Source organism: Epinephelus lanceolatus, chromosome 3 (genome assembly GCF_041903045.1).
Source record: "Epinephelus lanceolatus isolate andai-2023 chromosome 3, ASM4190304v1, whole genome shotgun sequence".
In the NCBI taxonomy this organism is placed as follows: Eukaryota; Metazoa; Chordata; class Actinopteri; order Perciformes; family Serranidae; genus Epinephelus; species Epinephelus lanceolatus.
In genome coordinates, this window is record NC_135736.1 from 13856117 (window position 1) to 13873867 (window position 17751).

The 17751-nt window shown below is 41.2% G+C and overlaps 1 protein-coding gene across 1 annotated transcript; it reads left to right on the forward strand.

Annotated features, from left to right (window-relative positions):
- Window positions 1-4617: 4617 nt before the first annotated feature.
- LOC117255133 (macrophage mannose receptor 1-like) lies at window positions 4618-5352 on the forward strand. Its single transcript, XM_033623747.2, has one exon. The coding sequence runs from the start codon at window positions 4618-4620 to the stop codon at window positions 5350-5352; it is 735 nt and encodes a 244-aa protein (XP_033479638.2).
- The last annotated feature ends 12399 nt before the right edge of the window (window positions 5353-17751 follow it).

Sequence of the window (17751 nt, forward strand, 5' to 3'; positions counted from 1 at the left end):
TTTGACCTCTGGGGCTCTATTTTCATGAATCACTGGCACAAAGGAGCAAAAGCGTAGTCAATGGCAACAATTTGATTATGGCTTCCTGTAATTGGTTCAGTCAGACTAAAAGAAACTGCTGTCTTTGCACCCTCCACTCTTCACATATGTGATGATGTGTAACTAAATAATAAATGAAGTGAATGCATTTATCTATATTACACTGACGGTAATGATTCAACAGCAGACATATGGTAGCACTGCTGTAATGTGTCTTAACACATCACCGATGTCGGTCTACATTTTAATAGCCCTGATGTGTTTTGTGTTCCTTCACCAAGATACTCCTCTCACACCTGCCAGATCGCAATTATTCATCTTATATTCATAATTACTATTCAGAGTGCAGAATGTCGTGTGATTTTTCCTCTGTGCTGTTGTTAAGATTCCTCAACATGAGTCATTATTCATAATTATTTTCCGGTGAGCAGGAGAACATCAATTTCTTGTCCAAGGCCCTGGCTTGCTTGTAAATCTGGAACAGAGCATGGCCTCTCAAGTGCTTATAGTACCCATGTGATTTACTTGTCATATTAATAGACCGAGACTGTGAGGCCTTAAGAATGGTTTCTTCATACTGTATGGTATATTTATGACACTGGTGTCAGAGGACACTTAAAACTAATGGGTTAAAGAGACTTTCCACTTAGAGACAGTGGAAAGCCAGTAATAAGAAGTTCACTGTGTATAGTAATGAACTTCATGGCCAGCTTCTAAACCAGTTCCATCTGAATGATGAGAAATTATTTAAATGATTCAACATCGCGGTCAAAGCCAACGTGGGGACTCTGTTTTTAACTCATAAGCCACAGGAAATCCCAGTGAAATGTAACAAAGCATTCTATCAGCAATAACACTTTTCACACTCATTCAGATAAAGCGGATCTCTTGTGTGTCATTTCCAAAAAGATAATTTTCTTCAGCTGGAGCAGGCGCAGACAGCTGCAGCAGAGGCGGCATTGAATCAAACTACTCCTGGGCACAGTCAAATATTTTGTATGTGTGTGTCATAGCTGTGAGTGCAGAGGCTACTTGTGTGGAGCCACTTGTGTTCATTTTGTGGCCAAAGTTGACTGAATGGCCTCAGTCATGTCAGTATGAGTTGTTTTGTTTCAGTATGCATATGAGAGTGTGGGAAAACACTGACACTGAGCTAATAACATACGCCCACACACACTGAACTTGTCTCTGTGTGCTGATTAAAGCTCTAGGGGTGTCCCTGACACTTAATCTGGAAGGAATAAGGTATTTTTTTTTATCATGTGTTCCCTTAAATTGTAATTCACACCCTGCCCTCACTACATAATTTTGCACTACATTACATACAGACATGCAGTATGTCAGCAAGCACCCCAAACTGCTCAGCACAGCGTGAACAAAGAGTGCTGAGGTAGCGTGAAGTGTATGGGGTATGTATGTAGAATCACGTTTAAGCTGCACTAATCAATATTTTCATATTAACAATAGATGACATGACTATTTCTATATGAAAGGGGCACATAATGAATTATGGCCTGACTCTGCAGCTCCCCATAACTCTATAGATTGTTTGATCTGTTGGATTATTGCTTTAGTTTTACAACTACAACATGTTCTGGTTCACACCCTACGCTCTCATCAGGGACTTTTCCAGCAGCACACGGCTGTTTACAGCGAAAAAAAAAAAAAGCTCTAAAAAACGTTAATGCTACCTGCTTGGAAACAAACTTTAGAAAGACACAGTTTGAGACCAAGCATTTAGCAGCTAAAGAGCCAATTTCTTCGGAGACCAAAATAAGATTCAAAAACTCTAAAAGAATGATAATGTAGCTCTGTGTCTGCTGAATGTGTAAAAAACAAACTGTTTATGAACAGCTTTATACTGTCAGATGTGCTTCCAGCTGAATGAAATTAGGTAATTCTTTGGTAATTGGTAGAAAATATAAACCATACTAGTCTATACCCATTGGTAACTTTGTTACCTTCTATCTATGCCAATCCTCAATCCCTATGTGCAGTTTCACATAGATTGACCACATCAGTGAGTAGAAAAATGTGGGACAGACAGAATGACTGACTGACAGAATGACACACTGACAGTTTCTGTGATTATGTACAGCATTTGGTATGACTTAGTCATACCAAAAATTAGACAAAAAAACAAAACATTGGGCCACAGGGGGAGCCACAGCAATCGGTCCCATTTTAGCCATTTTTAAGCATTGTTCTGTTGTTATAGCGCCACCCAGTTGCCAATTAGAGTTAAATTTCTCCAGTCACCTTGAGGCGTCCTGTTCTACATATCTACCAAGTTTAGTAAAAATCAATATGACGGTTAGGCCTAGATAAGAAATTAGATGATGGAGTCAATAATGGAGGGGTCCCCTCAGATTATGTGTGGTCATATGCCTACAAAGTTGCGTGGTGATCGGTGAAACCCTTGAGATGTTATACACCTTTATGTGATGAGCCACGCCCTCCGCAATATTCATTGCCTTATAGAAGCTCAGTTTTAGTAAGTTTTCCAACTTTTGCCAAGAGGGAACTTTAGATATTGGTCCCTAGATTATGTTCACCGAGTTTCATGCAGATCGGTCAAACTTCCTAGGAAGAGATTGATTTTAAAGCTATAGTTGGTAATCCTGTTCAGAAACACTTTTTGTTATACTGGGTGAAATGGTCCTTCCATCCTGAGAGTAGTCAGTACATAATGTGTTAAGAAAAATGAACGAAAAAAATCCAACCTCTGTGGCAGCTGCAGGCCTGTAAAAACTCTGACCAATCCCTGCCTTTCGGTCTCTTCTTTGTCGGTGTACTGCAGGATGCACGTTCAAGTTTGTGGGGGCGTGGCTTTGGAGGGAGCACTGACGGGGGGGGGGGGGGGGGGGGGGGGGGGGGGGGGCTTAGAGGAGGTGCCACTTTCAAATCTTGCTAGCTCTCCAACATTACCAACTATAGCTTTAAGTGTTTTTCCAAAAATTCAAACTGGTTTTTGTTCCTCATGAGGAGAGGCATCTCTGTGCAAAGTTTCATGTCTAGGACATACGGGGCATGAGATATGCCCATTCAAAGTTTGCAATTTCAATCAGTTGCTATAGCGTCCCCCTTTGGCCAATTGATGTAATATTGCTTCATTCGTATCCTCCCATGACCCTCTACCACTGTGCCAAATTTCACATGGATTGACCAAGTCAGTGAGGAGAAAAACGTGGAACAGACACACAGACAGACACACCCACAGACAGAGTTTTCGTCAAGATATAACTGAGTTAGACCTTGTTGTGCATTTTTCAATGATTTAAGCACAACAAATGAAATTTCATTGACATTCGTTGTATTTGGATGGCTGCAGAAGTCTCAGCTGTGGAGCTCTCAATACATAAAACCAACAGCAGCATGCTGTATCACCAGGCTGTCATTATGTTGGAGAAAACATCATGAAGTATTCATTATGAGTCTTCTCATGTAGCACTAACTTATAAAAGACGTTTTCATTTGTGCCTGATAATGTTAGATTTCTATTCAAACCTGTTTACCTGAAATGGAAATTTCATTCTAATCAAAACTGAAGGATGTTTCATATAAAAGGAAATGGAAAGTTGTAGTTAGAAATTAGATGTTATTGCTGCAGTGAAAACTATAATGTAATTTCCTAAGATTATCACTGCAAAAACTATGTATTGTCAAACAGTATTCATTTTACAAGCATTCAATGAAGATGATAATGAACGGGAAACTGCTTCTTCTCTATACAGATCACATCGCTTCATGCACATCACTCAAATAAACACGTAGCAACCAGGAGGAGACTTAAAATGACCACAAAGAAAACATTAAATAACTACAAAGATATACAAAACAGCTACAAGGACACACAAAGGGACTCACAGTGACACCAAAAGGGAAAATAAATCCTACAAACAGACGACTACAAAGACACACAAAGTAACTACAAAGAGACACAAAATGGCTACAAAGAGCAGTTACAGTTGCTTGTCTCATTATCCACCCATGGTGCCATGATACCACTCCTTCCAGTGTCAACAAAGGTGGAGCTACAATGCAACTCTAGGTTTCACTACCTGCTGTTCTGCTGAGTATCCTTTATGAGTTTGTGTAAGTCATTTGTTTTTCTCTTTGGCTGTTAAGTCTACCATGAAGATATTTTTTGCTTGTAAAACAAACCAGCGCATGCAAAGTCGCATCCTTTTGGTGGAGGTGGAGTCTGCAATTCTGCACATAGAGGGTTGATGTCTGAACTCAACACACAAACAAATACACCCCTCCTGCTCCTTCAGAAGCTCCGGTGACATCTCTGATGTTTTATTAGTATTACAGTGTGGCTTCGTCGCTCATCGGCAAGAAAGAAGAGCAGGGAGAGTAGCCGGCTAGCTCTGTCTGAGCCGCTTTGTTTGTTCCCCATTTACAGAGCCAGGGCTGTGTGTGGAAACCAGATTCTGTTTTCAGTGCACATACTGTGGACCTTGAGGAGACTGAATTTGACAAAGGGTGTATTGGATTATATTTCACCTTTAATTGATACCATCACAGAGAGCGGCCAAAGAAAACAATTTCAGCTTGAGCTACAGACCAACAACCATGGAGACAACCATCTTCTTACTTTTCCTTTGCACAGCTGTTGAGGGAGAAATAGGGACACATATTTTTGTTCCTATAAGAATGCCGTGGCTTGATGCTCAGACTTACTGTAGAAAAAATTACACCGATCTTTCCTTTGCTGATAGTCAGAGTGATCAAGACAGGCTCGTGGCGGCTGCAGGTGTAAACATTACAGACGGATGGATTGGTCTCCATCGAGATCCCAGCAACATTAACAGCTGGAAGTGGTCAGGAGGGGGCTACGTTACATACAATAACTGGGGAGGAGGGCAACCAGACAATGCGAATGATAATGAGCCTGTTGGACATATCATGTCTGATGGAAGATGGAATGATATCAGAAAAACCAAACACAAGCCTTTTTACTGCATCAGTATTAAGGCAGTGGAGGTGAGGATGACGTGGGAGGACGCTCTGGAGTACTGCAGAGAAAACCACACTCACCTCACCAGCCTCCTCTCTGAAAACGAGCGCCTTCTGGCCCAGAGAGAGATCCAGAAAGCTCACATCACCAAGTGGGTGTGGATCGGCCTTCGTTACCTGGAGGACCGCTGGTTTTGGGTGAACAATAACCCTCTGGTGTACCAGGCCTGGTCCAGAGATGGAGCTCAGGACCGCCAGTGTCCAAAACAGAGACGCTGTGGAGCTTTAACCAAAGATGGACTGTGGGAGAACTTGGACTGTCAGGACAAACTCAACTTTATCTGCCACTGAAAGATTCAGAATGCTGTATCTGGTAAATTAAAAAGGCATGTATCACAAGATATTCTTTTATTCTTTATTTGGATCCCCATTAGCTTCCACCTCAGCAGCTGCTAATCTTCCTGGGGTCCACAACAAAAATCAAACCATTACAAACACTAATATAAAAACATGTTATACAGACACCGACACCTTGTCCGTCTAGACAAAGTTACACATTAAAACAGACTAATCAAAGTGACATATAACTGAAACCATACATATACAGAAGTTATCACACAATTCATGTACCAGGATTTAAACTGATTGTGGTTCTGGATTAAGAAACAGAAAACAAAAACCATTAACAGTTAGTATCCTTCCTCCTGTGTTGTCTCTCTCATTAACTTTTGTTTAATTGATTTCTTAAATAACCGTTCACTTTTGATTTGTTTGATGTACATAGGTAACAAGTTCCATTGCGTACTGGCTCTATAGATGACTGTGTTATTTAATGAATTTGATTTCGGCTTTGGAAGTTCTAAACGACCCATACTAACCTGTCTAGTCTGATAGTTGTGTGTTGAACCTATCTTTACTAGTTGTTCTGTAAAGAAATCTGGTTTCCCATCAACCATTGCATTTCGAGCAAATGTTAGAAGACTAGATGCTGATCGCCCCTCAACAGTCAGCCATGACAGACTGTAATGCATCTTTGAAACATTGGTTTTAAAAATGCTGTTCAGAACTAGCCTTGCGGCTCTGTTTTGTGCAAGCTGAAGTTTTTGATATCTTTTTTTGCAGCACAAGACCACACATCAACACAATATCCTAAATGTGAAAGGACAAGAGCCTGTGTCACCTGATTCCTAATGGACAGCGTGACATAATGAGAGCATTCCCTTAACATAGCAATACCCTGCCCCATTTTTATAACAGAAGCATCAATGTGATCTGACCAGTTTAAGCGATCATTTATTGACACCGAGTAATTTCATCTTCTGAACTTGCTGTATTGGGGTCCCCCCCATGGATAAATCTAATTGGGAGTCTGTGGTCAACAATCTTCTAGTGCCAAAGACAATGCAAGATATAAACTGCAGTGTACAGAATATGGAAGTCAGTAGCTGCCAACACATACACAAAATGTAGCTAACACAAACTAAGATCCAATTAAACGATCTGGGGTAAAAAATAGTCAGACTACACAACCTAATGATGTAAAATTAAATCTAAACTTTAAATTTGCATTTTTGTTGGATATTATTATTCTGTCTTACTTTCTTATTTGATTGCCTGGTACCTGGGCACTTGTACTTGCCAAGTTACATGTTCGGTAATCTTGTCTCATTACTGATATTTGTATACATTGTGCTTTTGTCTCCACCCCTCTTGGGCAGTGATAACAAATTAAAGTCATGTTGTTTTGGAATAAGAAGTTACATTGACAGCTCAACAAAAAATAAACTTGTTCAGTCTTTGAACTCTCCATGTCACGATTCTTGACTGATAGTGTGTCTGCTGGGGCACAGTAATTGTATTTGCCATATTCATTGTTGAAAAAAAACCCTCACCTTGTAGTAATGACTTCCAAAGAATGTGATGTGATGTTCAGGGTCCTCCCAAACCTAAAACATGTGTAACTGACTCTTGACTAAGCCTCATCCCTTTGTTATGGTAAGTCAAGCTGTTGGGGTAAGCATGGAGCTCACAGTGGAACTTTATGCACTTCCAAAAGTTAATTAATTTCTTTAATAATTATCTAAATGTAGAGTGCATAGAGGAAATGCAAACTACTGCTTCCTATGAAGCCAGGGATGATAGTATGAATGCATGACAACCATAATGTTGTCACTTCTTAAACATACCCTGTAATATAGTCACAAGTTTGCTAAATTGCTGCAAATTGCTAAGTCACCCCATTGCACTCATAACACTCATACAACAGCATTTATTTATATGGTAACTGACAACATAATGCAATCAACAACCACAAGAAATGTGAGCTCAGTCACTACAATTAATTCATTTACAATTAAAAACCTACTGCACTTACAGTAGGAGCAAAACAAAAACATGTCACTCAAGTATAATCTAAATAATGTATTTCAGTTGAGTGGGAGTTACATGCATCCATGGCAACCCCTAATATCCAAGTTTCTAGCTCCAGAGTTTTTGATGTGCACTGGTCAAGTGTCAATGCCTCTGTTTGTGGAAATCACTGACAGCGTACTCAGGGAAGCCTGCTGTTACTCTCAGCCGAGCTGCAGCCTTAGAGGCAGAAAATGAAGCCAACTTGAAAGTGAAAAAAAAATTGAATTCATTTTTTCATAACTAGCCCGTTTAAATGTTATTAAGGCTTAAAGAATTTCAGTGCATTTTCAGGTCATCACAGTTAATTGATCACCTATGAAAATCAGGTTCAGTGTTTGGTTTACTAAAAGACCCTCTCAGGATTCAGAAGTTGGGTTTTGAAGATAAGTACATTTTGTTTAATGGTTTTAAGCAAGTTTTTTGCTACTTAAAATTAGCATTAGCATTTTCACAGTTAACCATATGCTGAAGATGAGTCCATATGAACGCCCTGCTGTTGTGGTATTTACTGTACAATCTCGTAAGTAGAAATTTGAGCACTGTCTCACTCCGAAGTCGTCGGAATCCATTGCTTGGGCAGTGACTTGCAGAGTCAAAAACCAACAAGAAAAGGCGGGAAATGTGGCGGGACAAGAGCGAAAATTGAGGCAGTGAAAGTCCAACTGGGGCAGGCGGGAGGGGCAGTGGATGGGTCCAACAAAGACCAGCTTCCACCCAGGAGAGAGGTGCTTGCGGCCGGTAAGATTCTAAAGCCAAACCCTGTTCTTCTTTCCCAAACCTAACCACATGTGTTTGTTGCTGAAGGAAAAAAAACGTTAATTCTCGGTGTTGTACCGACGTAGTGTTTTTATTTTGAAAGAGACTGTATGTAAACGTAAAATTTCCTCTCCACCTTGAAAGAAGAGAACTTGACACTGTGTCCCAGAATGTCAACAACCAACACACCCAGGGTACCTTGCACGTCGTATGTGGACATGAAAAGTCCATGACCAAAACATCAATATGTGACGAGGTGGCAGTGAGAATGTGTTGGAGATTTTCTGAGAGCTCCAAGTTCATGCTCACAGTTTCACATGATGTAAACAGGAGCTCAAGATTCCCATTTGAACACAGCCAAAGACTGTAAATGCACCGTGCCAATCAAGTTAGCAAGAAGCACCAGGGTTAGCTACGCCCTCTCATCCAAATCACTTCTAACTCCAAACACCCAAGATGCCACTCAAAGCACACTTAAAATGCCAAACTCGAGCCTTCAAATCAGGATTCCACAAACCACTGGGTGATGTCATGGTGACTACATCCATTATTTTGTAAAGTCTGTGGTCTCAGTAGAACATTTGCTCTGCTAGTTAGGTTTTTGGGGAGTTTTTCAGCCACATTAGGAGCTTAATCACTACACAGAGTCTATAAAATGTCCAAAATGAAATGGCCCAGCCTCAGCGCCTCTAAATTATTGTTAAGAAAAAATACAAATACATGCCAGGTTTGTGTTTTTTCCTTGTTTTGGATTAAAGCTTTAGGCTTTTGTTTGTAAAGCAGCTCACAAAGGTCCAAAATCCCAATGTACACAGGGACAACTCACAAAAAGACATGACAAAAAGCACCACAAACACACCAGTAAATTTTGCATCATCATATTAGTATACACGTACACCTCTAATGACAGTAGTAGCCCAGAAGTTAAATAAAAGGATAAATCTGAGTGGGAAAAGGTGAAACATCACTGCGTGCCTCCCCTCATTAAGTTCCAGGTTAGATTTATCTGTATGGCACTATCTTATACAAACACAAAGATAAAACAGCAGACATTATAGTGATTGTACATAGACACGATGCAGATTAAATGAATTAAACAGCTAAACAAAAATGCCTTGAGTCTGTTCTTAAAAGAAGATAATGTAAGTCTTCATCAGCAGCATTAACCCCCTACTGTTCCAGTGAAGCTGCTCAGTAGGCAGCCAATCAGACTGTGGTTGTATTGCTTTTACTGTAAATATATGCAACTAAAGGAAAGGTGAAGGAGTGTGCATACACATTTGAACTGAAGAAATAGTTTGTTTGTGATTGCCAGTAATTTACAGAACATCAAGGGAAAGGTTGCATGTCAGGCAAAGCTGAGCTGCACTATCTTTATTGATTTCATGTAAAATCAGACGAAACATCTACCCTCACATAAAACTGACTGACAGCTGCCAGGAGGGGAAATCCCTTCTCACACGGCTTTTCTTCTCTGGGTCAACACCCAGCTATTACATTAGTTTGTGTGTGCAATCACCTCTGGTCCATCCCCTACAGAGCTACGTTTCATGGAGCAAAAGAAAGAAAAGAGCTGCCAGGAGCGTTACATTCCTCTCTCCTCTCTCTGCCTGGCCAAGGAGGCCCTGACATAGGGATCAAACAGTGCGGAGCTGCTTCTTTTTTCTGCTTTTTGCAAGCTCAGAAATACTGCATCTAACACACCTCTCAGACATTTCATGGTGCTAAATTCTATTACACTTAGAGACATACAGAAAATGTGCTTTTCAGCCCATTGTCATCCCAGTGATCACACACACACACACACACACACACACACACACACACACTTTTTCTCTCTCTCTCTTTCTCCCTATAAACGTCTTCTTCTTTTTGCAAAAAGCACAAAAAGTATTCATCAAACACTTTGCTCCAAGCACATCATCACTTTATGAACTACTTTTAAGCATCAGCTCTTCACATCAAAGGAAATCAAAGAAACCTATTCACAAATGTCCTCATTCCTACCATGTTTCAGTTTTGGTAAAAGGAAAATATAATTGCACATCCCAATGTGCCCACTGAGTGGTACCATTTGCTGAGATGGCCAGCTTAGCCTTCATCCCCACCCATACACCACCCATTCCTCTCTCATCTGTAGGTTGCACTTCTGCATTAACAGCTGGTGCAAGGCCTGAACTTGGCATTGAACCTGTGTGTGTATGTATAGGTATGTGTGTACTACTACGTCTACTTCCCAAGGTCTCACAGCACTGTAGAAGCTTTCATTTAAAATGTTTCACTCTGTTAAATTTAGAGAAAATACTTTTCGAGCCCAACTTGGCTCTTTATCACATACTATAAAACTGTCTCAGATGTATGTCATTGAATAAACAGTCTTGGGCAGCATTGGCAAAGTGACATTTGCTCGTCCATGTGAAACAGGAGGGGCCAAATGCTTGGTGGCATAGTGACTACCCACAGGGCCAGTTGGTGAACTGCTGTAGCTAGCGAGTTATCCTTTGATTCACTATTTGGCCACTAGTTGGTGTGGAGTAGTTGTCCACTCATCAGTAGGTTGTTGGTTCGATCCCTGGTCCCCACAGCCTGTCAAAGTGTTCTTGATACTGGACCCCAGATTGCTCCTGATGGCTGTGCTATCAGCATGTGAGAGAGCGTGTGAATGGTTGTCGCTCCTGATAAGCAGGAGGCCCCTTGCATGGTAGCCTCTGCCACCAGTGTATGAATGTGTGTGTGAAAGCTGGCCTGTGTTGTAAAGCGCTTTGTGTGGTCGCTAAGCCTAGAAAAGTGCTATGTAAATGAAGTCCATTTAGCTCTATTTTCTCTCTACTGCTGTTTACATCCCTCCTGGCATTTTGTTCACCATTGCGTACCATTTTGCTCAATAAAAAGTTACTGAAGAGGAAAATAAAGCTCTCCGGGCTAACAAGCTTTCCAACGGTCAGGTAGTAAACTCATTAACTCATTAGCTTATCATGGTGGCTAACGGGAAGTTCACACAGTTTATTTAAAATACGACAGAAAAGGTGATAAAAAGAGTGGATGCTGCAACACAGCTAATAAGCTACGATGGCTTCCTCTGAGGCTGTCTGTCCTCTTATAGGTCAGCACTTTCAAGACAGCTGCTATAGGAGTAACAGTACATAGCACTGGTGAACAAAAGCATCATTCTCATCACACAAAATACAATGCTAGCAAAGTAGCGAGGAGTCACTGTGAGCTGTTGTGCCCCACAGATTGATAGAAATGATCTGATCAACAAAAGAATGATCAACCCACACAGAGGAAGTGCAATTTAGGTACTATGCCTTAAACCTTAAAAGCGATGCAAGCTTTTGTAACAGCTCTAAACTGCAGTATACCAGATTTGACCTGGCTCCTGTTATTTGATGAATGAATTGGCAGATCCTGCTGTTCGGCCAGATTTAGAGTTTGGCAACATGTATTTTTACCCAATCGACACTCCTGGGGTCAACTTAAAGGTTGAGTTTGACAGAAGACAGGCTGTTAGCTTGCTAAAGATGTCTGCAACCAACTTGACATAACAACAGTGATTAGGTTCAAATAGTATCGTTAGCACTACCTGTGTTTTGCCCACCAGCAACTACATGGCATCAGCTCAGTTACTCCCAGTGTTTCAGTGGCACAAATTCACGGATCAAAGTTCACCAGAGTTTAAGTCAGCCCAACTTGATTCCAAACTCATCAAATACTGCTGCTTTGTCAGTGATTTCACTGTCAGACACTGATGCAAAAAGGCACCTTTCGTGGCGGTATGATATGCCGCCAGGTGGAGTGAATTTATAATGCTGACTAGCAGCATATTATACCACCAGCAAAAGGTGCATCAGTTTATAACACCGCCAGACAGCATAATTTGGAAATGCTGCCAGTAACAATGTAGGAGCTGGAAGGTCTCTACAGAGCAAGTGGGAGGTGAGGTGGAAGTGTCCAATTAGCCCTAAATTTTACCCAAGAGACCACTGTCTGCTTCCCGTGTGAACGTAAAGTGAAACCATGAGGGTTTTGTTTTTTTTAAACCAAACCACGTGCTTTTCTCGCACAAGGAAATTAATGTTAATATGAGGTGTTTTGCCAATGTTTTAAGTTTATTTTGAAAAAGACTGTCTCCAGTGAGCAGAAACTGTACACTTCCTGTGAAAACATAAGTGTATTTTTAAAAGATACAAAGCATGCAACAAGCATAAAATGACAAGGTGTCAGGGAGGAGGAGGAGGAGGAGGAGGAGGAGGATATAACACATCGTATGTAGACATAAAGTCCACTGACCAAGTGGCAGAATTTGACAAATCGGGATGAGGACATGTTGTTAAAGTTGACAAAGAACATTTGTGTGGATTAATGTCATCTCCTTGAGCAGAGCCGCTAATTCTGTTGAAGTTAATTGAAATTGCCATGAAATTTCGGCGCTTTACATCCTGGTATGATCAGGCCTTTAGTCTCTCTGATGGGTGAGGCTACCACCACACAATCAGTGCACATCTCCAGGTCCGACTCTGTAACACTTGAACCCATTTGGACTAAAAACATTGTATTTTTTCTTAATGTAATAAAGTAAAAATTCACCTCACAATTTTGGACTCAGCACTTGGAAAAGAAATGTGTCTGTGTTTTTGCTCAGTGATTATTAAAAAAAAAGAAGACACAGAAGGGCAAAGGCAGAGTGCTCTGTTTGTTGAACACACTGATAAATCCACTCATGCATCTATTTTTGCATCTATCTTCATCTGTGTACACAGAAAGCCAGTTAAACCTAATGTTCACTGATCACACTGTCCCTGCAGTGACTGCTGGATCATCACTGTTTGACACATGTTGGCTGTGTGAGATATTGCCTCATTCTAAAAAGTGAAGACTTTGAATGTATTATCACTTTTTGGTGAGCAGAAAGAAGGCTGCAGCACGTCCTTGATACATTTTTTGGGCTTCAGGGTTGCTGCCTCTGTAAGTAGCTCAAGGTGCCCGAGCGAGTGGAATAGACTGCTTTCCTCTGAGGCTGTTTTCTGTCTTCATTTTAAATTAAACATTCCCTCTCCGTCTCATAAATGCGCCTACGTACCCTCCCATGCACACAAGCGCTCCTGACTGCAGAGTTGTGAGGAGTTTGCTCATTCTTTGATTTATTCATGCCCTTCTGCTCAATATGTGGAAAGGGGAATTGAAGTAACAACATGGTATTTTTTTGTTTTATCCATTCATTCGAGTATCACATTCATCAGGAAACTGAAATTGCATACAGTGCATGGATTTAGATACTTTAGTTTGAAAATGTGGAGAATTTCTTAGACACAGCAACAACCAGGGTGAACGTTTTGTTTTTGAGATTGTTGCATACACAACACATGAGGTCTTTTTGACAGAATATATTTTTACTTGTCACAGTAGGAAAAGCATAGGATTAAGTAAACTTGAAATTACTGTAAACACAAGGTCTGCTTACGTCAGTATTCTTTCGACCGTGGCCTCCTTCACTAATCAGAACTTGTTTAGGTGTCACAATGTAACTCCAGTCATGTGATAATAGGTGGTCTAAGTGTTCATGAGGTGGAGATGGTAAAAACTGTATATGTTCAAATATGGTCTGTGATGTCAGATGTGAATGTCTTCCTTGATTTGTCTACTGCCTTCCGCTGACTACTAGTAAATGACCTTTGACCTCTTCTTAATTGATACTGTGACCAGATTTGGTCTGGTGTTCACAGCAAGCAGCATCCTCTGCGGCTGCAAAATGAAGCCTAGGCAGAGGTGCCAAAAACTCCAGTTCACTGAATGGCCACTTGGGCCTGTCACTCCCATAGCCCCATGTTAAGATTCCCAAACTTACAGCAGAAATAAAGATGTTTACAGCCTGGAACAACAAATGATTTTGGTCTTTATGGCTCATTTTCCAGTTCATGATAACTGTATGGGGGGTGAACCTTTATAAAACTCACCCATTTGAAATTTATTAAGAGTTAAAGTTATGCATAATTAAGGGTGTGACATGACAGGCTGTCTGCTACGCATCACCTCAGGCTCTCAGTCACATCCACACCTCACTCCTCCACAGCTCCACCCTCTCATCCAATTATGGGTGCCTTGGAATCGCCGATGCTTGCCAGAAATAGTTGAACAGTAAAATAATATCTCACACATTACACAAGATAAAAATGTGTTAATTACCGAGCTAAAAGCTGCTGATAGAAAGACTTCCATTGTGTCCAGTGTCTGTGCTAAGCTAAGCTAAGCTGTTAGTTGTAACCTAATACACACCTAATATAGAGTGGTAACAATCTTTTCATACAACTTGAATAAAAGCAAAAAAGTGTATTTATCAAAATGCCAAATTATTCCTTTATGTTCCCTATCCATTATCAAAGAGTAACATATTTGATCTAATTTGAACCGAAGTTATTTCAGAGGTGTAGTGTCAGAAAAATATTCAATAACCTTCATTATCAAAAAGCCTCTTCAGATTTTCACTTCATTTCCCCCGTAATTGAAATCTGATGAGCCTCAAGCTCCTGAATCGCTATCATGGCTGCCTAATGTCTTCAGTTACACCAGCCAACCATGCGTAAGCCTTTTTTCACTGTTTCCTTGTGGACAAAAAAGATGATGCTGTGAACCTGTCAGGCAGGAATGGAAGAATTCCAGGGGAATTCCCCACCGCAGCTGCGAACGAAGCAGATGGGAGTAGGGCAAAGAAGCGGAGAGGTGTCATTTATCTTCATAAGACCCTCATTCCATCGGGGTTGGAGCAAGCAAAGGATGAGGAAACATAGGATAGGAAAATGAAGGGTGGAGGCAGAGATGTGGGTTATCTGTAAATGTTGCAGACTGAGATATCTGTGTTAGTCTGCCGCTGCTGATGGAAGGTTACATTCGTTGTCAGCTTGTAGTGCATCTCCATGGGGATGGGGAGAAAAGGATGCGTGCATGTGAGGAATAGGTGGAAAGGAAGTGATGGATGAGGGATGGTAAAAGGAGGGAAGTAGCGAGGGAGGGTGCACAGCTGGGGACAGATGGAGAGGGAGGAGGGGGTTCGGGAGAAAAGGAAAAGAAGACGGCAAAGGGGAGGAAGCATGGGATTTAATTCATTTCAACTTTATTGTCATGGATGGGTGTACAGCAGCTTGCTAAAAATAGTTCAAAGTTATTTTAAAAGGCAAGATAATTACAGTGTAGCTACACTGTTGCTTACACTGTACACATACTGCATATAGAGTAGTGCAATAAGGGCCGACAGCCTCTGTGAGGCTGTATTTAGGTACAACAGCTTTGAGCTAAATGCTACCTTTACATACTAACACTGATTTTAAGCAAGTATAATGTTTTCCATGTTCACCATCTTAGTTCAAGATGTTATTGTGTTAGCATGCGATAGTGTTTGCTAATTAGCATACAAAGTAGCTGAGGTTGATGAGAATGTTGTTTACTTCACAGTTAGTAAAAGGTTTTATCCTGATGATGATTATTATACTTACTACAGTAAATTACAGTTGCTCCAAACCAAACATGTCAGGGCCCACTGACACTTGCACCTCCCAGAGGGCAGAATAGTGAAAAATTTGTATCTAGCTGTCATGAATGGATGAACCTTGGCAGTGATGATGTGTTGTGCAGTTTTAATAGCCCATTACATGGCTTTTGTTAGGATACTCTCTCTCCGTGCAGCACTATAAAGTTGACTAGGATGTTTGTGGGGGAGTTGGGCCATCTTTACCCCATCAAGAATTAGAGACTCTGGTGAGGTCCTACAACACCCGTTTCAAATGTTGGCCATGATCAGTTGTTATCACTACCTTTGTAATGCTTCAGATGGGGCAAACTCCACCTACCAGTGGCCAAGATGATGCCTATCAAACATTCATCAGGTTCAGGAAAAGATTGTGATTTGGCTTAAAATAACTACATTTGTTACGTCACTCTAGGTCACATTACGTCATGTCCATATGGTAAGTTAAGTGCATCACATAAGTGTAGTGGTTTCACACGGGATATAAACAGCTGTCTCTTGGTTGAAAGTGTTTGTTTTGCTCCTTATACTACATCATCTGACTTATTCCTTTGCTCACATGATAATTACTACACCGCCCAACAATAAACATAGATATGGGACGCAGAATAGGGCCATACTACCTCAATAAAATCTATACTCCTGATGACAACTGATAACAGCCATTTAATGGGCTGATAACATTTAAGGCAGGTACCTACGACAAGTGGAAACTAGGGCCACCTGGATGTTACTCATGTAAATACCAGTGTGTCTCCAGCTTCAAGACCTAATGAAGTCTACAGTGAGCTCTCTGGTCTTGTCGATTTTGAGGTTGTAATTAGCACACCACTTTGCAAGGTGTTTAACATTCTCCCTGCTAAATTGGAGAACAAGCACACAGTCATGGGTGAGGACAATAAATCACGGGCCTCAGGTGTTTATATATCACATTACATTTTCCATTCCCACCAGTTTATGTGCAAACATTCTCTACTTCTGCTGTAACGGGCGCAAACTGAAAGATAGCTAAAAGGAATGTGGTCTAAATTCACATGATGTTTTTGTGGCACTATTCTCCATACACACAGCCTGTGAGCATTACATACGGTACGTCTGAGGCAGGTAAATGAATGGTTAAACATAGCTTTAAGGTAGCTGAGGGGCTGCACAGCATTTCTTGAACAGTCTGAACAGCACACTTGCCAGCAGGCCAGCGAATGTCTCCAACCAGCATGAAATCTTTTTTTTTTCCAGTGTAATGCTATAGATTTTCATGTAACTGGGTGTTAAGTGCCATGGGCTAAAATCCCGACATTCCCTATACATCTGCCCTTACAGCAGCTTATGTAGAACAAGCTTCCATATTTGTGGTTTTCAAACCCAATACTCCCATATGGGAAACGAAGGATCTAGCAGCCGGCCAAAGGGTAATCCCCACCTCCCAGACGAGCAGGATATTTGGCTTACAAGTCTTCAGGCAGTGCTGCTTCTCTGCCTGGGAAAAGCTTTTTCCTTCCCTGTCAGTCGGCTGCTGTGAGCCCCAGTGACTGCTAAGGGGGGGCAGTCTAATCAGGAGACCGTGGGTGATGGGAGACAAGAGCGTGCTCTGAATAAAACCAGGTTCAAAGCTGCTGCGCTCTGCTGTCACAGTCTGGAGGAGGGTGAGAGAGACAGGGAGAAAGAAGAGAAAAATGATGAGGGAGAGGCAGAAGGGAAAGGGAGTCAGGGAGGTTTAGTGAAAAGAAATGAATTAAAGAAATAGAAAGGGGCGGCGGGGGAATATAGATAGAAATAGTGTAGATGAGGTGAAAAAGAGGGAGAGAGTATCCCTCAGCTCCGCCACCTACTCACAGTCTGTCGAGAAGAGTTTAATTAAATATCAGGGAGGGTGGACAAGTGAAGGAGGAGAGGTGAAAGCAACATTTAACAGTGGGTATTCTCATTAAACTATCTGATAAGACCATGATCATGTAGACCTGTAACCCAACAATGGCTAGGGGTGATACTCTTCAAGTTTCTGATGTGTGCTTGACGTTAAATCAGCTGGTGGGGCTGGAAAGTCAAAATTTGCTGTCTTTCAG

What these genes read in the sequence shown, in the direction of transcription:
- LOC117255133 (XM_033623747.2), top strand. Translation starts at nt 4,618, where the DNA reads ATGGAGACAACCATCTTCTTACTTTTCCTTTGCACAGCTGTTGAGGGA.